Raw genomic sequence first — 23,129 nt, 5'->3', positions numbered from 1 at the left:
GACATGCACTATTAAGCTAAAAAAAATGGGGAAGAGAACAATGGAAAACTCATATCAAAATTAAGTAAAATAGTAACCTCTTCCCAGAATCTGTACCAGTGGTGAAATGCATTTTTTTTTAAACTACCGGTTCTGTAGGCGTGGCTTGGTGGGCGTGGCAGGGGAAGAAGGATACTGCAAAATCCCCATTCCCACGGTCAGCCAGAGGTGGTATTTGCCAGTTCTCCGAACTACTCAAAATTTCCACTACCAGTTCTCCAGAACCTGCTGAGTTTCACCCCTGATCTGTACTGAATAATAAAAGGCAAAATATTCAAAATAATTCTGAATATTTGCATCTCAACCTTCTGAACGTTGTGTCATAAAGTGAATAGCAAAATAGTTCTGAGAGAACCTATTTGTAGATTATTTATTAGCAGAGTTAATTATGGCCGTCGAGGTTCTATTTTTTGTTGTTAAAAATATTTAATGCCCTCCAATTAAATGTAAAAAAATTTATTCAATCTAATTCAATATGTGATCACAACAACAGAAACATTAAACAGCACAACAGAATAATGGTTTTGCTACTGAATTGAAAATAATTCCACATTATTCACAGTACATTTGAATCAGAAGGTACAGAATAGTCTTATGGAGTTTAATCACAGAATAAATTTCAAATCCACACACTGCACCAGGTGACATTATGAGACTATGTGTTATCTTTTAAAAAAAAAACCCAGCAGGTAACAAAGCGCCTATACCAGAAATAACACACCCACAAGACTTTTCCTCAAAAGAATTTTACGAAGTATTTATAAGGACTGGAAATCCAAGAAGAAATCCAGCAGTTTGCAAATACAGCTCTCTTGCGCGCTCTCTGGGTGTAATAATTCCAGAGTCCAACTGAATTAACCTTGTATTTCTTTTCAATAGTTAGAAGATACAACTAGTATTCTACACTTTATATTTCTTCACATACTTTAATACCGGAATACTAGTTGGTCATAATATACATTTTATACATTTTAAAATAGTACATTTCTATCGTTAAAATAATGCTCACTTCAGAAAAATCGTACTTTGTTAGCATACATTATTGCAAACGAACATGAAGCCCATTTTCTTTTAATTTCTGATGAAGAATTATTTAGCAATCCTTAAAAAGAATAGGTTTCTACCATTTACAGTGAATATTTAATCCTGTTGAATCTAGCATTATCTAGTTCTCTAATGCTGCTGACACAAACGCCACCAGTAATCCCAGGAATTGATTACATAGATAAATACGACTTCACACTGATATGCTTATTTCTTTTGTCGAGAAAAAGATTGCTCAAGTACCATTCCTAAATCTCAACTCTTTTATGTTCTAAGAAACCCATTTTGTTTACTAGAGAAGGGCTTCCCTGTGTGCGTACGTAGAACTAGTACCACTACTCCAAGTATTTGCTGGGAGATTCCATCAAAATCAAAAAGACTTAGAAAATGCATTCTCAAAACAAAACCAGTAAAGTACCAGATGTCATACGAGTAAAATATGAAAACAATTTCTATTTTAAAAAGCCCTACTAGTAAATACAATTTGTATTATGTTTATAATTTCCTGGATACTATTGGAAGTATATGCAGAATACTTCTACATATAGCTGCATGTTATCAGTCCTGGTTTTGAACCTTAACTTTTATATTTATCTTGGACTAATAATATCCATCGTTTGACCGGGATTCCATAGTACATTGGTACAAAGCAATAACTCCAATATTGCAACTTGGTTACAAAGCAGATTGTGATTCACTGTTTTCATTTCACAGCAGGCAAACGCGACTCAGTTGTATGTAGTACAACTTACGACGCAAGGACTAAAGGTAAACCATCGGATGAAACTTTTAAATAAAAAAAAAATATTACGTTAATATTCCAAGTGCTTATTAAGAACAAGCATGTTCAATTTTTAACATTCTAGAAACGTCGGCTACTTCGGCAGGTTGACTAGCAAAGAGTTATGAATTTACTGCAATGAGCATACAAAAGATATTTCAAAACAGTCTGCACATAATTTATTGACTTCATAAGTGTTTGGCTGTTTCAAAAAAACCCCAAAAGGCAATATATCCCCACAAGAAATGGATTCAGATGTCTCCTGCCACAAAGAAAAACACATTAATGGAAACAAATTACATTCTTAAGCTTAACAACTAAGTAGGATTCACCTTGACATTATAGTCTTTTATTAGTCTTATGTGGAAAGGGGAGAGATACAAAATGCAGCAGCATCTCATCCAATCTCGGCTCCCGTAGCTAACTAATAGAATCGTTGCAGAATATAGGAAGTGAGATTGTAAGAGTCTTGACAGGCGTATTGTAGTCGTTTATGCTCCTTCTTGCTCGGGGTAGTTTAAAATTTTCCGATGAGCTTGTCGCAAATATTGCTGCTGTTTGAAGTAGACTTTGAAAGCTCCTTTTATAGCAACAAAAGCAATTCCACCCTAAAAATAAAAAGGGGACAATTATTCAAGGCCTACCAGATAAAATTCAATCTTTTTTTTTTAAATGTGGCTTTTTATACACATTTGTAATATGCATTGAAGTTAGGTTAATTAAAGCAGTTTTATATAAATACTGGAAACATGCCGTTCCCTATCACAGTGGTTCCCAAAATTGGCAACTTTAAGACTTGCGGACTTCAACTCCCAGAATTCTCCAGCCAGCAGAGCTGGCTGGAGAATTCTGGGAGTTGGAGTCCGCAAGTCTTAAAGTTGCCAACTTTGGGAACCAATGTCCTATCATAATGTTATTCTGAAATGTTTCTCTTATAAAAAAAATATTTCATGCTGATTTTACATATTACTTTAGAAGGGTTTTCTTAATCCATTCAATGGGAGGGAGGTGTTCTTTCTGTAATCCTCCCCCCCCCAGTTCAAATAACCTTGAGAATCAGATTTGGATTCTAATTTCTCAATCCCTGGGTAATATTATGCTATAATTCTGGGTAGCAACTTCATGCGTATGATTGCCCCCCCCCCATCTCATTTTCTCACTTCACATTTGTCAATTTCTTGCATGATCTCCCTGCTTGGAAGTTCAGCATCCCCTCAAAATCAGCAGGTTCAACATTTCTTTCAACTTTATTTCGTGTCTCTCTCTCATCCAAATGTTACCACTTATTTTGCTGAACAAGAGCATAATGGAATGTGTTTATATTTTTATTCTTTGAAGTTTCATTTTCCATCTTTTAGCAAAACTAAAAATGCTTAATCCAGAATAGCGTTGCCAAAACTTGAGAGACCGCCTACTGCCAATTACTTCCACTAGGCCAATAAGATCCCATAGATTAGGCCTCCTCCGAATTCCATCCGCCGGCCAGTGTCGACTGGCAACTACCCGGAGGAGAGCCTTCTCGGTGGCTGCTCCGACCCTCTGGAACGATCTCCCCGTGGAGATTCGAACCCTCACCACCCTCCAGACATTCCGCGTAGCCCTTAAAACCTGGCTGTCCCGACAGGCCTGGGCTAAAGATTTCAACCCCACTCGAATTGTATGACTGTTGTGCTTTTTTAACGATGTATTGTCTCATGTGTATAACTTGTTTTGTACTTCCCTCCCCTTGAATTGTGAGCCGCCCTGAGTCCCCTCAGGGAAAAGTTAATTAAAAATTAAAAAATTAAATTAAAAATTAATTTTAAAAAAATTAATTAAATTAATTAATTAATTTTAAAAAAAGTCATTGTCACCTCATCAGTTTATTGAATATCTTCATCTCTGTCAAATGTCATCTCCTCCATTTCGATCTTTTTGTAATACTCTGCTCCCAGATTTGTTTTCAGAACACTTCAGTATTCAACCTTAAATCTGAACAGTGGCTTTTTGCCTAATCTTGGATTCAGTCCAGTCTTCCTGCACAGATTCTAAGCTGTCCGGGGGCCTTATTTCCCCACTAATCTCAGATTTTATATTCCAAAAAGCTCTCTTACTGCTCGCCCTTCAAAGGAGACAGCTTTTTCTTTCCTTTGCTGCCTCACAAGCGATGCTATTCATTTTATGCTCTCTTAATCCCACCTTTTGGGTTAAGCCTTTTGACAAAATTCTTCCAGCAGCTATCCTCCCCGTTTCTCAGTAGCAAGTGCTGCATTTCTCCACATCATCAAGTTCCGTGTGTGTCAAGCTGCTAACAGCACCACGAAGCCAGATTCAGTCTTATTAATAAGATTTAATGCCAGGAAGGGATTAGATTACAGAATCCTGGAAACTAAATAAGAAAACTGTATTCTTAATTTATTAGTCTGTATTTTAATGGGAATTCTATATGTGTTGCCCAAATTTCTTTCTCATACATTCCCTAACTGATGGACCGAGGCTTCATTGAATAGATGGGGTGAAATGTTCATTTGCTCATTTGCCATGTTTTTCAGTAACATATTTTATTTCCAGTTCTCTTATAACATATATTTGCATTTAAAGTTCCCCTTTATCTTCCTGTAGCAGTAATAAAAATTTAATTATGTTACATAATAATATTTGGATGTCATATTTCTAATTACAGTAATTCATGTAACCTTGATATCCACAGTTAACTAGCTTGTATGCAGCCTTGATTTACGTAGTTAGCTGATGAAAAAGCAATTATATAAAAGAATAACTTTTGAATACTGTAATTTAAGTGATAACAAGCAGCACAGAAGCTGCTGTTGTAAATTTATGCATTTATATATATAAAGTATTTTGAACCTTGACGACACATAGTTCTGGCCATTATGATCTAGAAGACACTAAACTGAATCTGAGCCTTGGTTCTACCTGCACAACTCTATGTAAGCTGACTTTCCTATCTATTGTTTAGTCAAAACAATGAATTAGGAATAAGGAACTGCATCTGGTTCAGTTTGGCAAATTGAAGGTGAGTGGACCTCAACTCCAGAATTCTCAGTAATTGTCCATATACCAGGAACCACCATTGTTGGGTAACCATTATCCAGTAACAGGAGGTAGGGTTCCTATCCAATCATCTCTGCAGGTTAAATAGGGTGGCTTTGGAAACCTGGATACCTATTTTTACCCCCCCCCCCATCTTGTTTATTTACAAAATGTCTACCCCATCTTTATTTACCCTACAGCTTACAAGTGCATAACTGCTGCCAATAACATCCAAGTAAAATTCTTTCAAAAATAAAATTGCAACACAAAAGCCATTATCAAAACCACTTAAGAACCACTTGTGTTCATCTGCCATTGTCCAAGAATGTACTCTATTGATTTATTTATTTATTTTATTGATTAGTCCCTAGGCCATATCAAAGGGCAGAGTTCCACAAACAAATTATTACTAAAATTTTATAAAAGCAATTTAAAATGGAATTGGACAAAATGATTGAAAATGAAATTAGAATAAAATACAATAATTTAAGATATAAAATGTGATAAAATTATATTTCGATGTCACCCCTACAATCTACCCCAATCAGTCCCACATATGCAGATCTCAACCAAACCATTTTGCTTAAGTACTGTGCTGTGTTAAATGTCATTTTCAGATTCTGGCCACACGTAAGGTAAGTTGTTTTGATAAGGGGATACCAATGGGTCATTCCTTTGCTATGGAGACCAAGATACCCGTCTCTCATTCATCCTCTTATACAGGTACAATCAAATAGGATGTGAACCAGGTCTTCTACCTCTGCCCAAGAATGTAACCATTGGTAGCCACCTCCTGCATCCGGATTAGGGAACTGCCAGCCTCTTCTTGCTCATTGAACATTCTGACCATCCATATTTACACGCAGTTCTTTACAGTTTTAAAATGAGAATTTAGGTATTTATTATACAGAGCATTATTTAGCAGAAGGGGTATAAAAACAATTACGTAAAGAGATGACAAATGTTTAAAGAGATTATAGAAATGTTTCTATAATCTTGCAGGTTTACTTCTACAAGGAAACTTCATCTTACCAAAATTGTTCTTTGAAGATTAGAATTAACACTGCTGAACATCAATTTTCCCACTATTGTGGCGATTGTGGGAAAGACAAGAGCTCCACATAGGATACGAGTGGCGGAGACATGATCTGCTAAAGGGTTAGCCTCAGCTGGAATACGAGGAACAGGACATCCAATCCCTGAAGGAAAATACCATTTCCTAACTAAATATTAGGATTTATATACATTATACATTTTTATGCAACAAACTTTTCAATGCAGTATTTTAATTTTATTCATGTTCAGAATTCTTTATACTACATTTTTGTACTAAATTCCATTAAACAAACTATGAATTTTAATAATGCTATACAAAATAAGTTTATTGTATATATTTTGGGTTTTTTTCAACATACCTCGTCAATTGAGATAGAATTCAACCAGAAGCAGCAAAAACTGTGCTAGACAGGCTTTTCCTTAACGACAGAGAAATTTTCTCTACCATTTCATTCTTTCTCACTGAAACCAAGCCCAGCCCAGATATTAAGATTTTGTAGCATTACCTGGAAATATGCTGTTCAGTATCTGCAGTTTGTTAGAGTACTTTCGCCACAATCTAAGCACGTAGTCCTCCCAGCGGATCATCTTTCCCAATATAAGCATAACTGGGATGGTTGGAAGTCCAATTAACAGGAATAATGGATCTGCCCTCTCCATGACATCAAGGCCCTCTTTATGACCCACAACCTGACCAAAGCGAAACTAAACATTACTACCTAACTATGACAAGCACCTCATTTTTGTTAACGCATACATCATTTTATAAAGGATTACTCAAAGAATTTTTATCAAGTGTGTTATTAACCCGATCTGGCCCTTTTCAATTATGCAAGAAGAATAGTTTCAGTTGAACAAATCTATTCAGAAAATATTACAGAAGAGCTGGAAAATACCAAATCACTTCCAGGGAATACAAATAGCATTATACTATACTATTATACTGGGACACCTCTACCCAGCCAGCAAAAAAATTGGAAACTGACATGTGGATAAACTTTATTTAGCACCATTTAAGACTAATTATCTATTTTTATTATTTGTAAAGTATTTATTTAGATCTAGTTTTATAATTTATTACAACGTGATCTTAATAAGTTGTGTTGGCAGCATAATTTTTTTTTGTAATTGTATCTTTATTAGATTTCAACATCCAATATTAATATACAAACTAACATAAAAGGGAAAGAGAAGGGAAGTAACAAATTAAAAAGTGACAAAAATATACATCAAACAAACATAACAAAAGTGACCTCCTCACTTCCTTTTAGCACAACGATATTAACAATACAATCAACAGTACACCAGCAAGTAGCTTTGTCAACCAAAGTATGCTCTGTGAATAGAACCAATCTGGTATCTGAATCTTATCAATCTAGATAACTATTTAAGGCATTAAAATTGGAAAAATGCTCATTAAGCCTGAATCTTTTTAGTTATAGAGTTCTGCTCTTAGTAGGAATATTTTAATGACATTAGCTATATGAAGAAACTGGGTTGTACTTGCTTGAAATATGTACTGTAATTACAAATGCCTTCATGTTTGATAAACCTGAATTACAAATGCCTTCATATACGATAATATAAAATATCTCTGTGTCAAGCTTGACTCCTAATAACACATGAACATGTCCATATGATTTCATAACAACAGTATATAGAGGTTTGACACTGCCTTATTTTGTGGATTTTTTTAGAGGGCCAAACAATGGAATGGCTCTCAAATGTTATTTATAGGAGTCTTTTATTTCTATAGGTGGTCTCATGTCCAGATTAGATTTTTAAAGATTAGTCAAGAGCAATTGCCACTTCCTTTGTCACAAATGTCTTTACCAGTTGCTGAAGTAATACAGGTAAGATTCGTCTTATGGGACTGGATTTCCAGTCATAAATCACTGCACTTAAGTTGAGGCATTCACATGACCGGACCCCATTTTACATCATTTTTTTGTAGCAGTCATTAAGCAAAACATTATGGCTAATAAGCAAACTATGTGGTTTTAAGTGTGAAACTGTTATTCTGAATACATGTTTTTTGCTGGCAAAAAATGTTGCAAAATGCATTCATTTGTCTGTGGGATGTTGCAATTAGTAATAGCAATAGCAGTTAGACTTATATACCGCTTCATAGGGCTTTCAGCCCTCTCTAAGCGGTTTACAGAGTCGGCATATCGCCCCCCACAGTCTGGGTCCTCATTTCACCCACCTCGGAAGGATGGAAGGCTGAGTCAACCTTGAGCCGGTGAGATTTGAACCGCCGAACTGCAGATAGCAGTCAGCTGAAGTGGCCTGCCGTACTGCACCCTAACCACTGCGCCACCTCGGCTCTCAATTGCTTGTAATGAATTGCAAAGTGCCCAAAATGCAATCATGTAACTATGGGAAGACAGCGTGGCATAATGTTTTATGGACCAAAAAACTTCAGGCCCATCGTTATTTTGAAGGGTCATTAGTTGAACCAATTGTAAATTGAAAACTCCCCGTAGAATCATAATGACAAATGTAAGGAGCAAACCCCCCACAAGGATGAAGGAAACATAACCTGGATCTAGGTGTGGTAAATTGGGTTTTCCAATCCTGCCTTGGAATTCTCTTTCTTACCCTCCCTCCTCAAGGGCGTCTTCAGCAAATCTTTAGCAGTTCCCAGCTCAACTACAGTAATTTAACATTTACAACATTATCTGAACCTGCATCACTGTTACAGCTCCATAGGTGACAGCTGTCCAGTAGATAGAGCCCACCATTATCCCAGCCGCAGCAAACGGACAGGCTTTTGAGATAAGACGATCTGCTAAGTCCAAGACATAAACAACTGGACCTATAATGCAAAGAAGAAATGAGATTCTGTAGCAACCATCCTAAGTTGACAAAGGAGCAACTGGCAAATGAAAGTTATGTTTTATTAGTTAAATTTTATAATGGTATAAAATTGTTTCTTTCTTCAGAAGTATAATATATTCAGACTTTTAATCCATTATTGTGCCTTTTCCAAGTAACCAATTGTTCATCTGTAATGCACGTATTCTTAAACAATTTAATCTGAAAATGGGAGAAATTGAAAACACTAAACTAGTAACCTAACTTCTTGCATCATGATCTGAAAAACAAGTTAATATGTGGTATATTGTTCCACCCTAGTTTTTCTCCTTAATTTTATTTTTATCCTTATCATTCTAATTTTGTTTCCAAGGATAAAAGAAATGTTGGGGGACGCGGTGAAAATGCTTTTAGTGTAGAGATGCCAAAATAATCACAATTACAATCACCTACAAATATTAAAGAACATATCTTACGGATGTTAAAATAATTATTGTAGTAAAAAGAGCATTGAAACAAAATTTAAAAAGGATAGAGAATTTTATCCTTTTGATCTTCCATGTGACAAATCTGATAATTATCATGCGTAACCTTCAATGAAGAGAATTTCCTGCAATGGATTGATTTGGGATAATGATGATAATAAACTCAATTACAAAAGGCAGTTCTACTTGGAACAGCTTACATTCTGTGACATTATCTTTTACACCATCAAGCGATATCTGCCTATCCCTGGTCTTGGGGAAAATATTTGAGGGGTGAATAAAAATACCAAATCCAGCCTAAACATCTGGCTAGCAGTGTGATCAACCATAATAATTTTACATGTATTAAAATTGGCAGTTTTCTGTGTGATTTTTTTTTCTTCAGCATAGTTGCATATTAAGGATGTAATTTTAAGCAAAATGATTTGTAAGAAAAACTCATGTAATGTTTATATGGACTGGAAGCAGATATCTCTGTGTCACTGAACTTTTATACTTAAGACATTTATACCATACCATTACTGATTTGTTGTCTAATAATAATTCTTCCCTGATGCCATAAACCACACTTGAAGATCTCATGTAGGATAAAACAATAAATATTAAGTGTTAATGGAAAACCCTAAAGCTTCCCACACCATATCCAAATGTTCAACTATGAGAGACTCATACTTAAAATCTTGGGAGGAAAAACCTATTTCAGTCAATACATGTGTCTTACCTAGCTTTGGAAACACTATCAAGTATTCTGCATTGCACTGTGGACAGGCAACTCGAGCTGTGCTGTTTCCTCTTTGTTTTTCGTCCACCCAACGCTGTAGACATGTTTGGTGAACCCATTTCGTGGACCCTCTACATCTGCACGGTCTCACCCATTCCGCTGTTCTGTCATCCTCATCGGTAGCAAAACAAACCCAGCAACTCCTGCAATTCAAACACAAGTCTTATCTCAGTTACAATTACAAACAAGGGCAAAATATCCTCAACCGCCTCTAAACTTTCTTCTTAAAAAAAAGTCACTAGCCAAAATTTAACCTAGAAGCATTTTAATGTTTTTATTCATCCAAGAACAACAACAATAAAAATACCAAACGAAAGGATCACATCTTTGACTAGTATTTGGAAAGCTGAGTTTCAGCAAGAATCTTCATCAACTACACTTCTTCTTTGGCAGAATCGATCTACCACAGGATGAGTATCTCTTCCCTGATGTTACGGACCGTGGTGTTTATAACATCCAAATTACATCCACCCAACCCACCAGAGCAGAAAGCAAGGGAATGTTGTGGCTCCCCTCTCCTAAGAAGATACATCTGGTGGGACTAGGAGGGCCTTCTCCATGGTGGTACCTTCCCTTTGGAACATCATCACTGCAAAGATTAGACTGCCACTCTGGCACTTTCGCAAGATCCTAAAAGACCTGGTTTTGCCAATGAACCAGAATGGGATGGAGTCCGCTATTGTAGGGAAGGGTGAGGGGGGGGGTATTGTTTTTACTTCTTTATATTATGTTTTTTATTATTTGTAACCCATCTCAAGTGACTGAAAATGAGTGGGCAGCTAAGCAAACGAACAAGCAAATAAATAACAAAGCTAAGGCAACAATATTGAGTGCAAGATACTTTTTTCAGCATCTGCAAGTGACTCCCTTCTGGGCTCCAAATTAATGGCCATACAGGTAGTCCTTGACTTACAACTGTTTTAACAATGCTTTGGGATTACAGAGGGTATGGAATGGATGACTTGCGACCCATAAAGTCCTTCATAAAACATTGCACTACTAACCCTATGGTAATATGACCATGATCTGAGCAACCAGTTCATATTTACAATTAGTTGCCAAGCACCCTGCAATCATGTGAATGTCGTTGGCAATCTTCTCTGCTCATTTCCCCAGAAAGTCAATGGGGGAAGCCATCAGGGAAGGTTGCAAGCCGCTGGTATCTGCCATGAAACCGAGATTCTATCCTGGCAGCCCTTTGAAAGCAAGAAACATCTCCTGGGAGAAAATTTCAACTGGGAGGAAATCTCAGGTCTATGTGGACCTGAGATTCTGCCCCTTTTCCAGGGAGCCTTTTGAGAGCAAAAGGGTTGCCTACTGAGGAGAGGGGAAATGGAGGTCTAATCCCAAAGATATGATCCTGAAGCTTTTTGGAATAATTCCCTTTCGTATATGGAAGATAGTTGGAACTTGGCAAGAAACTTTTCTCAATCTGCGTAATGACTCTGGAGATTATTTAACAAGTGCAACTGGCAGCATCAGGATTGTAGTCACTGAATGAAGCAGTCGGATGGGCATTTCACTTAGACTGCTTTGCTCAACAATCAAGACTCTGGTTCCAATTTTTGTCGTAATTCAAGTACTAATTGTACTTTGAAAAGGTACCCAGGAAGTGGGACGAGTTGCTCCTCATGTAGTCATTTGGCAAGAATGTAGGACACATAAGGCATTGGTTGCTCTGGGGGATGACATTTGTCAGAATATGTATCTTTTTAGAGCTCCTATATTTTGAGAACTTTTGGCAATATTCAGTACTATCAAATATAATGTCTCCCTGGATCCCCTGAGAGAAAGAGGGTTTTATAATGGCTCTAGTCTTATCAGAGTAGGCATTTCCCACTAGTAACTGTGAGCAATAGTTGAGTCCATGATTCAGCAAAGCCGAGTGTCATATGACAGGGCTTTCTTCTTCCCTCCCATATTATTTAATAACTGTGTGAAATTGGTCAAATATAGATTTGGGATGAGATATCATTAATACATGAATAATACTATACAATTGATAATACGGAGTTGTACATTGCCACTTAAGGCTAAATTGGATAGTGTGGAGATCCTGATTTTATGTCTCAGGCTGAAGAGACGAGATGGGGCCAAATCTCGCTTGGTGCACATGGACATGGCTTCTGGGCATCTAAGGTATTATGCTATCTGCCCCCTAGAAATGCCGAGTAGAAAACATTGAAGAGGGAACTAAAGAATACCCAGTGAAACTTGGGTCACATGAATATAAGTAAGCAGCTGGAAAGCATCTCTGATTCTTTGATTAATTTATCAGTTTCAATTTAATAAACTTAATATGTTTAACTTTATTAAATTTTAACTTAAATTGCTCTGAAACTCAAATCCACTGTTTAATAACAGCTTTAGCCTTCTCAAATTCTAAGAATAATAGATGTTTGGGTGGGAGGCAGATTACATATAATACTCGTCCATCACTTAGGCCTATAATTGTCAAATGGTATTAAGGAGAGGAGCCAAGTTAAACCCTATCTGAACAAATAAAATTACTAGCCAAACATTGGCTTCAATTCTAAGTAGCTTGGCTCAAGCTTGCATTAGTAACATATCCAGGGTTTCAAAAAAAAAAACACATCTTAAGAAATTGTGTTGTGCTTTTTGAAGTTGGCATAAGCACTTAAGGGCACATCGTACAATAACTGTGTAACTAATTCTGCAGCAAATCATTTGATGGCAACAGGAACAACGTTGCTTCCATGCATTTAATGAAGTAAAAGTGCTGCAGCTGCACTTCTTTTGTGTCACAGGAAAGGAATAATAAACATAAGCACTTTTCTTTTAGAAGCCTGAAAAAAGAACTTAGATAATTAAAAAAATTCACTTGCTCTATGTCATATATGTCACCTTTCACTCCTGGTACTTTTGGAAAGCAACATGATTTCTGCTTTTTGATAATTAATGAGCAATGCCATCTTTCTACAGCAGAGGTGTCAAACTGGTGGCTCGCGGGCCAGATATGTCACGTACTGGCCATGCTCATCCCAGCTCCGAAAAGGCAATAAACATTGCAATGCGTCACGATATGTCACATGACGTGATCAAGTTTGTTACCTGTGCTCTAGTTTTCAGTGAGATTATTAAGACCCTCTTGGATCAATGACAAAATAATGGAGTCTTAAACATAAACCTAAACAGGTAATTTTTTTTATCAATGTCATATAGTTATATAACTATAATTACTAATTATTGTAATCAAGGGAAAAAGGACATATTCATTATCTTAATAACTCATAGTTAGGCTACTTAATATAAAGTGGAGGAAAAACACATATTGGAATATTCTTGAAGCAACTCAACAGACTAAGAGGGTTAATGTTCATTTGAATGAGATAAAAAATAAAAGCATCAGTGGATCATTATATGTACTTATCAAATGTTTAAATAATACATACAGCACCACAAACAATGGATGAATTGCAAAACAATTGTATAATTACTTTTATAGTCTTAAACCTTTAGCACAATATGAATAAATACCATAATGGTAAAGGATTGCTTTCTGATAATTTATCTTGTCATTGATATAGGAGAAAGCTAAATAAAACCACTGACATAAGAATCTTAGTTCTTGCCAAATTTTCCATTTCTTGTAATGAATAAAACATTACTTTTAGCTAGTACGGAATCAGACAACAACCTAAAATAGAAACAGTTTGCCATGTCAAACAAAACAGAGTCTAAAAATCAGCTTATGGTCCTTACTATCTCTTAAGAAAGGTACAATAACCTTTCATGTTTTAAAGTTCTTGGATATGGCTTATTATATTAGCATTGGGGAAAAATCAGACCTTTAAAAATTCTATGTATCTATTGCTTTTTACACAAAATATATATAGGCAAAAGACAACTTTTTCCATTTTCTCCACTCACATATCAGTCAAAGGTATTTCACTGAATGATTATAAACTTCAAGAAGTGGTCTAAATTATTTTTCTTCCAATCAATATTAATAAAGGGCAAACTGATCATATTTTTTATTTTCTAGTATTCTATTGCTACAATGTTGGCTATTACTTGTGTTCAAATTTTACAGAAAGAGATTTATATAAATCAGTCTCAGAATCACACTTTTCAGCTAGTGTGAGATTTACGCTGACAGTTTTGTTAGCCCTGTGTGTGATAAGTTAGGATAAAACAAGAATATAGGCATAGTCTTTTTACAAATCCAGCAACCATTTTCAAGGTGTCAACACAATTATTACCTTTCATTTTTATGTTAGATGAAGAAAGAATAGATTTGTACGGTTCATAGCATTTCTATGCAAGATGTAACAATCCAAAATATATTGTTGGACATAGATTTATTTTTCCAGTGGAAGAATACCCACATGTGGGTATTCTCAAAGCCTGATTGGTCCAAGACTGAGAGTAAAACTTCTTAAATCAGTGTTTCTCAACCTTAGCAAGCGAATGCTGGCTGGGGAATTCTGGGAGTTGAAGTCCGGACATCCTCAAGTTGCCAAGGTTGAGAAACACTGTCTTAAATGCTCCTTTCTGCCTTTCTAGCGCAGTTTCCTCTCAGTCTATTGGTCCAAGCACTGCTTGAGTTGTTAGTGAGTAGAGGTTTAGTAGTATTACTAGCTTTCTTTTGAAGGCGAAGAGTTTCCTATCCCTTTTTAAAATAGACAAATAATAAAATAGTAACACAAAAGCCTCAGCAACACTCAATGTTATATAAATAAAGCAAGAAATTTCAAAACTTTTAATTGTTATAATTTTTGTGAATTTTGAATATGATTCATTTGTATTTGACTGTCATTTATATCCCAGTTGTTCTAACTAAAAATAGAATTAGACTGTAAAGAAGAAAAATAATTGCATCTAAAAATAATTGCAACATTTTAATGAGCCAGTATTTCAGTTTATCTGAAATTAAGCATTTCACTATTTTTTTAGGGTATATTCAAAGCATTAAAACACATGCCTTGGTTTTCAAGAATAAGAATACAGCTTTAAACTGAAGCACAGCTGGTACAAGGCATACTCTTGGTTCCCGAACAGTGTGAAGATATTTAAAAAGATCCTGTTAAACATATTGAATTATACTTTCAGGTATATTTTAATCTACAAGATAGTAAATTTCAGTTTTTAGAATTGAAAAGCCATTATGTGAACAATCTTAAGCAGCAATTTAAGCACTTAGTCTCAATTCTATTTAAAGATTCTACAAAGCTTCATATTGTAGCACCAAACTAAAATGTGCTTTGTCATTCTCTGTCAGTAACACTAATCAGCCACTCTTCCCCAACACCTATCACAGTTATTAATTTATCTTGTCAGTAACTTCACCAGAAAAATAAAGGTGAGATAAAATGCCTTCTTAAATTAATCCTGCTTTGGGGAAGGTGATCTTCTTTTAATAAACATGTGAACCAAAGATTCTAAATGCTATTGACAGCAGAGTCTTCTTTCACCTGTTATGTAAAAAGCTTAGAACATTTATTTTCTTTCTCAGAACAGACAGCAATGTGCTACTGTATCTAAAACAATCATTCTAAAAACTGTATTCTGAGCATTTTCATATGGAAGCCACAGCATTTGAAATGATTTCTTTACATTACTTTTCAAAATAGTGGCTATATTTAAAGAACAAAAAAGGTTTCAAAATTATTTTTGTATGGTGTACAGTAGTTATGTGGTAATTAGCTTTAAAAATAATGCACAGTTGAAAATAATATCTTAACATTAATCTAAGCACATAAAAAACTACATAAAAGCAGATACAATCCCTTACTTTTTAAAATAGAATACAAACATCTACTATCCTACAATAAAGTGACTTGAATTATCGTGACTTGATGACAATATATTTAATAGTCTTAATTATCTGTCAGATCAGGGATACAGCTCACTAGCCCCTCAATTCTAAATAGAAAGTCAGTATGCTTCTGCCTCTGTTACGTAACATTGTGCAAATACTGTAAAGTACTGTTCAGGCTCTACAAACATTGATAGAAACAGACGAAGAATGATTCTTTGCTGTTAACGGGCAGAGAATGACAATGCACCTTTAATATAGTACTGCTATACGAGGAAATTCTATAGAATAAAATAAAGCTTAAGTGTCTGCAAATGTGTATCTGGTACAATGACTTTTCCTAGGGAAAACACGCAGTGCATAGCTTTTAAAATCCACATAACTGGAAAGGAAGAGTGCAACAAATAGAGCAGCCGGAACCCTTTCGGATGCCACCCAATGGCCTCTCCCACTGGAATGCACTGGGTAAGGCTTTATCTTTACCTCTGGTTAAATCAAGCCTGGTCTTTCTTTTTTGGCTTCGTCTGTCGCCCCAAATTTGGTCCCATGATGTTCTGTTTTCAGGCAGTTTATCCTTCTGGACAACAGACGGAAGAGTTCTAAGCCTTTTTACATAATTGTCCCAAAATTCCTTTGGGACGAAAAAATGCAAAGGCAAAAAATATGCAGGGCGTGTTTTTTGGAATCTTTTCCAATTAATTTACCAAAGTAGCCATAGGACACGTCTCAATTTTGTTTTGTTAAGTAGAAACGTGTTGCATCTATGTGTATGTGTGTTCTATGTCATTTCCCATATGGTGACCTTTTTTTGGGGGGTCCACTCTCAGCTGAATCTAATCCAATCTATTTTCAACCTTTATCTTTATTGGTGTGTGTGTGGGAGGGAGGGGGAGGGGATGACTTCTAACTTTCTTCCTGTTTTGTTTTTGAAAAACAAACAAGAGTTCCAAACCCCTTTGTATAATTTCGGTCCACATTTTGCTGAATTGGGGAAAAAGAGAGATACAGATGTAGTTTGACTGGCTATGTGGCATCAAGTTGGTATTCAACTCTTGTCATCCACATACATCTGGCTCTTCAGCATTTCCCACAATGCACTCATCACCACAGCATTGGAACATTTCTCCAGAGACCTACATACAATGTATCCAAAGTATATCATTTAAGCCAGGTCATTTATGATTTCAGTGAGAAATCTGGGCTCTTTCATTTTTTTTACTAGGCTTTCCACAATAACTATTTTTTTCAAACACTGACTCTCAAAAGTATCAATACTTCCTAACCTGTTGCTTTAAAATCTAATTTTCATTTCATAAGGTGTCAAAGGGAATACCAATGCCAGTACTATTCTGATCTTTGTAGAAGAGAAATAACATAGCCTTCAAATATTATTTCCAATACCCTCATGACTATTCTGCTAAGTGTATATGCGCACACACATACACGTAAACTATAATGCTATTACAATATCAATGCAAAGCAGTAACATAGAATTGTTCTGTAAACATTTCCTACCTAACATTAGAATGGTTATTGGCTCAGAAAGGGGTCTTATGTTTTTTCAAATGACTTGAGGATTAATGGAAAGTATCTTACCTTGAATGCCATATGGGAAAAAGATATAAATCACCATAATAAAAACATAACATTGTATTGTATCCCAGAGATACTATATCAATTGAAGCTATGTTTAAATCTAATTTGTCTACAAATGGAACAAATGCTCATGAAGCATCTGAATGACAAACGAAAAAAGGATGCGTACAAAGGTTTTGAGAATTGGAGGGTGATGACAGTGTTCTTATGATAACATTGACTACATATTGATTTATGTCTTAATATTTTGTTCTTCTATAGTTTTACAAATGTTAGATTCTATTAGACCTTGAGAATCATGGCACACAAAATTAAACTAGATGTGGGAAGTCTCATATTCTTATTTGGCCACAAAATTAACTTGTGACCCTCAACCAACCATATATCCCTAGAACTACTTCATATGATTGTTTAAAAAGTAAAGTGGAGGTGACAAATCCAAAACTGTGAGACCTTGAATATCAAAATATTAAATAAATATTTCAGTATGTGGTAGATATTTTAATTATTATATTATATTGCTTACTCTAAACCAGTACATTAAATAACAGTCATTTACACACATCCACCACCTCAAAATCTAACATTGTCCCATTAAGGGTTTTTAGGATATCTGATATTGTTTAATGCAGCATCATGGCTGGAAATGTAACTTTAACGATTTTTGTATACTTCTATCAATAAATAATAAAAAACCCTTCAGATTATATATTTTTTATCATGGCTTTACATAAGGAATAACATTAGAAGTGCAAAACAGTATTATTTAAAGCCCCACAATATTACTGCATATTCATGGTCTCTTTAGGAAGCAATTTATGGTGCCAGTTTATTATAAATAAATAATTGTGATTTGTCCAATTTCGACTATAAAAGCCCCTATACCGTAAATATAGAAGATTAGCATGGCCCCTGCGCAAGGATGACACGCAAATTCGTGAAGCGTTCCATAATTTTTGGGGGGGCAAGGATAGTTGATGCGCCAATTATAGCCTCTCAACTATCAAACGACAACCCGGCCTTCACGTAGTGCCCCCTGTTCCCACCAATCGGGCTCTGTCGACCCTTGGGACTGGCGTCCCCTTGGGTATATCCAGCCGAAACAGCTTCCATGGATCGCCATAAATTTCCATGGAAGTCGCCTATACCCACGTTGGGTGAAGAGGCGTTGAGTGAGAGTGAGATACCGTAAATAACTGTAAAATTCTGTTTACCTACTTTCTGCAAAACTTGTATTTTGCTTTTGGCTTGATGTCAGTTTATTTTTCCAACATACTGACATGAAAAAATAATCTAAAACAAACATAATTTGATTATTATTTATTTCTATAATCACAGACCAAAATGAACTCCTAGAAAGTACATGTCCATTTTCATATATATTTTGTAATAGTAATAAAGAAATGGTTTTGACATGTCTTCCAAGAATTTTTTTTTAATTTCCAAGTCTAGTGTATGTTACACATGCTCATTAGGTTAAAAAGGCCACTGAGTTTAATATAGGATTTAATAAAGTATGGGAGTACAGCCTTAGACTTCAGCATAGTTATTGCATATCTTTTCCTTTTCCTTGCTAAAACCTATTTTTAAAAAAAATCCTTACTATTAATAAAAGTGATAAAGGTAAAGGTAAATGTTCCCCTCGCACATATGTGCTAGTCATTCCCGACTCTTGGGGGCGATGCTCATCTCTGTTGCAAAGCCAAAGAGCCAGCACTGTCCGAAGACGTCTCCGTGGTCATGTGGCTGGCAAAGGCACACGGAACACTGTTACCTTCCCATCAAAGGTGGTTCCTATTTTTCTACTTGCATTTTTTACATGCTTTCGAACTGCTAGGTTGGTAGAAGCTCAGACAAGTAATGGGAGCTCACTCCGTTACATGGAGCTAGGGATTCGAACCACCGAACGGCCGACCTTTCTGATTGACAAGCTCAGCATCTTAGCACTGAGCCACCCTTAATAAAACTGATACCCCACCCTTAAACTACATTTACAACTAAACTGACCCCCAAACTCAATTATCTTGCTCCCATAGTAGCCAAGCAGGAGCCTATAGGATGTCCATATGATATAAGCACACTTTTATTTTTCTGCTCATATTCCCTAATATTGACATTCCTGCTTTGATCTTGATAATATATAGCTAACATAATTAATAGCTATTCATAGTTTTATCTATGACTTTGACTTTTTAAATATCATCTAATTATATAAGTTAGACACAATCCTTTACTATAAGATAATATTATATTAAATGATATTTATACATCATTTAAAAAGTATATTTTAAATAAAACCAAGATATAAAACAACCAAAACTACCATAGAGGTACAGAGCAATGGTCCACAAACACAGGATGAAAAGATTGTTTGGCAACTAACAAATCACCGGTTATAGTATTATTATTCCAAATCTATCCACAGCAGAACAAAGGACTCTTAGCCATGCTGGTGCACTCTGGATAGGTAAGTAAATGTTCTTTTTAATTTCCCAGTATGACACAAAGAGACTGACATATAGTCATCTTGCTAGCTCCTGAGGGCTAGAACCTGGGTCTACCCACTTCTAATCGAGCAGTAAATCACATTGATTTTCAATTATACAACAATCGATCAAAAGTATTGTCCTAGATTTTGTAAAATTTATATACCACTTTGGAACATGATTCTCTCTCCTACCAGAGTTGATCCTACTGAAAGAAAATAGATTTTTAATTAATCAATCCTCTGAAGCAGTGAGATATCAAAAGCATGGAAATCATAGTTCTTTAGTTTATTCCAATGATATCCTTTCTGATCAAGAAAGATTATTTTTATACATTGAAGAGGGAAGCCACCACAAAATTCACTCCATGATAATGATAGATTGAACAGACTAACAGAAGAGCCAGATATCTAATGTAAGTAAGTTCATACAACTGACCCAATCATCTGATGCTTACAATACTGGTTTTGCAGGATTCCACCAAATCCCATTGGCACAAAGATTTTGTATATGCCACAAAATGTATCTCGTTATATAATTCACTCTACCTTGAATTCATTTGTATAGGAGTTGGGGGAAAGCCTTATCAGGTTCTTAGTATTTTAGTTCTGCTAAGGATTAAGCTGTCTTTTCCTATCAGATAACACTCTCCCAGTTTCTCAGCAAACAGCTTCGCCTGCCACGGTAGTACTAAAGTTAGAGACCACTAACTTGATTCCTTCATTAAACTTGGTGAAAGTAAATTCTATACAAATTGACTTAACATTAATTTGTTTTGCATCTCTTTGTACTGACACCTGATGCCTAGGCCTACAGCCATGCTTAAATCAATCTAAATCTGTAATTGTTGTATCTGCAACGTTTTCAGTCCAAATGGTTTTTTTTACCAGTGATCACAAAACAAGCAAGATCCTGTACGTTGATGTCATCATATTAAGCCTCTGGTAGCATGAATGCTGAAGGATATGGCAAAAAGCCGAGGTGGCGCAGTGGGTAGGGTGCAGTACTGCAGGCCACTTCAGCTGACTGCTATCTGCAGTTCAGCGGTTCTAATCTCACCGGCTCAAGGTCGACTCAACCTTCCATCCTTCCGAGGTGGGTGAAATGAGGACCCAGACTGTGGGGGTGATAGGCTGACTCTGTAAACCGCTTAGAGAGGGCTGAAAGCCCTATGAAGCGGTATATAAGTCTAACTGCTATTGCTAAAAAGAAGGGAGGGAGGGGGGGTTTCCACATAAAGCTCCTTATTCTGTACAGCACCCAAATTCAGTTCAATTCCACTAACTTCCTTATTCACCTATCTGGGATGTTGTTGTTTATTTTTAAAAAAAAGCTAAACTGAGAGCAGACAACAATCAGATTATTATACACATGTTATTCAGAACATTATATGCATGCATTCACAAAACCAAGTCAATGCCATTAACGAATCAATAATGTTACAACTTTTCAGCTGCTACATCAACTCAATTTCAACTGGAACAGTGTTTCTCAACCGTGGCCACTTGAAGATGTCCGGACTTCAACTCCCAGAATTCCCCAGCCAGCGAATGCTGGCTGGGGAATTCTGGGAGTTGAAGTCCGGACATCTTCAAGTGGCCAAGGTTGAGAAACACTGAACTGGAATATACTCAATTTCAACTGGAATATACTCAATTTCAACTGGAATATACTCAATTTCAACTGGAATATACTCAATTTCAACTGGAATATACTCAATTTCAACTGGAATAAATTGAAATATACTCAATTTCAACTGGAATATACTCAATTTCAACTGGAATAAATTGAAATATACTCAATTTCAACTGAAATATACTCAATTTCAACTGGAATATACTCAATTTCAACTGGAATAAATTGAAATATACTCAATTTCAACTGGAATATACTCAATTTCAACTGGAATATACTCAATTTCAAATGGAATAAATTGAAATATACTCAATTTCAACTGGAATATACTCAATTTCAACTGGAATATACTCAATTTCAACTGGAATATATACTCGATTTCAACTGGAATATACTCAATTTCAACTGGAATATATACTCAATTTCAACTGGAATATATACTCAATTTCAACTGGAATATACTCAATTTCAACTGGAATATATACTCAATTTCAACTGGAATATATACTCAATTTCAACTGGAATATACTCAATTTCAACTGGAATATATACTCAATTTCAACTGGAATATACTCAATTTCACCTGGAATATACTCAATTTCACCTGGAATATACTCAATTTCAACTGGAATATACTCAATTTCAATTGGAATATACGGGGGGGGGGATATACCAGAAGTGTCATTTATTTCTGCTCTTGGAAGACGCAACAAATTACAACCCCCACAAACCTTTTTTTCCCCTCGCTTCCTCCTAAATAAACAGTATCCTCTTATTTCTACACGGGCCCTTTATCCCACCGGCCTCTCTTTGATTTATCCCTCAGCATTCCCAGAGGCTTCCCCCCCCACCCGTCTCTTTGCCCCCCTTGACGCACCTCAGCAGGTGACCCCGAGTCGCCCCCCCTTACTTCCCACCCACCCACCCACCGCCACTCTTCGCTCTCTTTCTCCTTACCTGTCCAGGGTCTGCGACACTACTAAGCCCGCCTGTTCCGACATAACTTCCCCGGGGGCGGGGAAACCCGGGGGCCTCGGCTAAAACAGGCGCCAGAAAGGAAAGGCCCCCCCGGAGGCCTGTCAGGGGAGAGAGGTGTGTGGTGGTAGTGTGTGGTACCAAAAATAAAACCCCACAACCCGGAGTGGCCGGACACGCTTTTTTTTCTCCCCCCGCCTCACGGCGACAAAAAGACGCCCCTGAGGGGGGAAAAAAAGCGCCGCCTCACACCTGGCGAGCGCGCGTGCGCGTGCGCGCGCGAGACAAGAAAAAAACGGAGAAAACAGATAGAGAGGGTGGGGGGAGGGGAGAGGCGGAAATCAACGCCGATCAGCGAGAGAGACTAGAGGGGGGGGAGGGAGGGAGCGAGGAGGCCCACTGCGCACGCGCCCGGCTTCTTACCTCACAGAGGAGCCGCCGCCGCTGCGCTCCCGCCTCCTTTCTCTTCCCTCCCCCGCCCCCACCCCCCACCTCGCCCCGCCTCCTTTCTCTTCCTCCTCCTCCCCCTGGCAATCAGCGGGCGCTCAAGTCACCATGGGAGATGTAGTTCTCCCGCTCCTTGCTACCCGTGAGGGGATTTAAATCCCCCACCACCACCACC

At 36.7% G+C, this 23,129-nt stretch overlaps 1 protein-coding gene and 1 non-coding gene across 3 annotated transcripts; one reads left to right on the top strand and one right to left on the bottom strand.

The window, feature by feature from the left end:
• Positions 1-479: 479 nt before the first annotated feature.
• MARCHF5 (membrane associated ring-CH-type finger 5) lies at positions 480-22,782 on the bottom strand. 2 transcript variants are annotated; one of them, XM_087702296.1, is made up of 6 exons: positions 22,490-22,779; positions 9,977-10,179; positions 8,641-8,771; positions 6,460-6,643; positions 5,930-6,096; positions 480-2,472 (listed from the first exon to the last, which is right to left on the bottom strand). In XM_087702296.1, exons 1-6 carry the CDS (start codon positions 22,531-22,533, stop codon positions 2,356-2,358), a joined length of 846 nt encoding a protein of 281 aa, XP_087558422.1. In that variant the 5' UTR covers positions 22,534-22,779; the 3' UTR covers positions 480-2,355. The 2 variants fall into 2 exon arrangements, with proteins under 2 accessions (XP_087558422.1, XP_087558423.1); XM_087702297.1 differs by lacking the exon at positions 480-2,472 and adding an exon at positions 3,631-4,232 and having other exon boundaries at positions 22,490-22,782.
• LOC148042421 (U6 spliceosomal RNA) lies at positions 18,264-18,368 on the top strand. The gene has a single exon (XR_015695187.1). It is a non-coding gene; the product is annotated as a U6 spliceosomal RNA (small nuclear RNA).
• Positions 22,783-23,129: the final 347 nt, after the last annotated feature.

Source organism: Thamnophis sirtalis, unplaced genomic scaffold (assembly GCF_051295495.1).
Source record: "Thamnophis sirtalis isolate CommonGarterSnake01/CBP01778 unplaced genomic scaffold, rThaSir2_p1.2 scaffold_15, whole genome shotgun sequence".
Classification (NCBI taxonomy): domain Eukaryota; kingdom Metazoa; phylum Chordata; class Lepidosauria; order Squamata; family Natricidae; genus Thamnophis; species Thamnophis sirtalis.
The sequence above is the reverse complement of the archived record's forward strand: the minus strand, read 5'-3'. Positions and strand labels throughout refer to the sequence as shown.

Excerpts from the sequence above, each read along its gene's own strand:
- MARCHF5 (XM_087702296.1), bottom strand. The coding sequence starts at position 22,533 with ATGTCGGAACAGGCGGGCTTAGTAGTGTCGCAGACCCTGGACAG. Across the intron at positions 6,644-8,640 it reads GAGCTGTAACAGTGATGCAG|GTTGTGGGTCATAAAGAGGG; the intron begins GTTCAGATAATG and ends CGCTTTGGTCAG. Across the intron at positions 6,097-6,459 it reads ACTGAACAGCATATTTCCAG|GGATTGGATGTCCTGTTCCT; the intron begins GTAATGCTACAA and ends ATTTTCCTTCAG.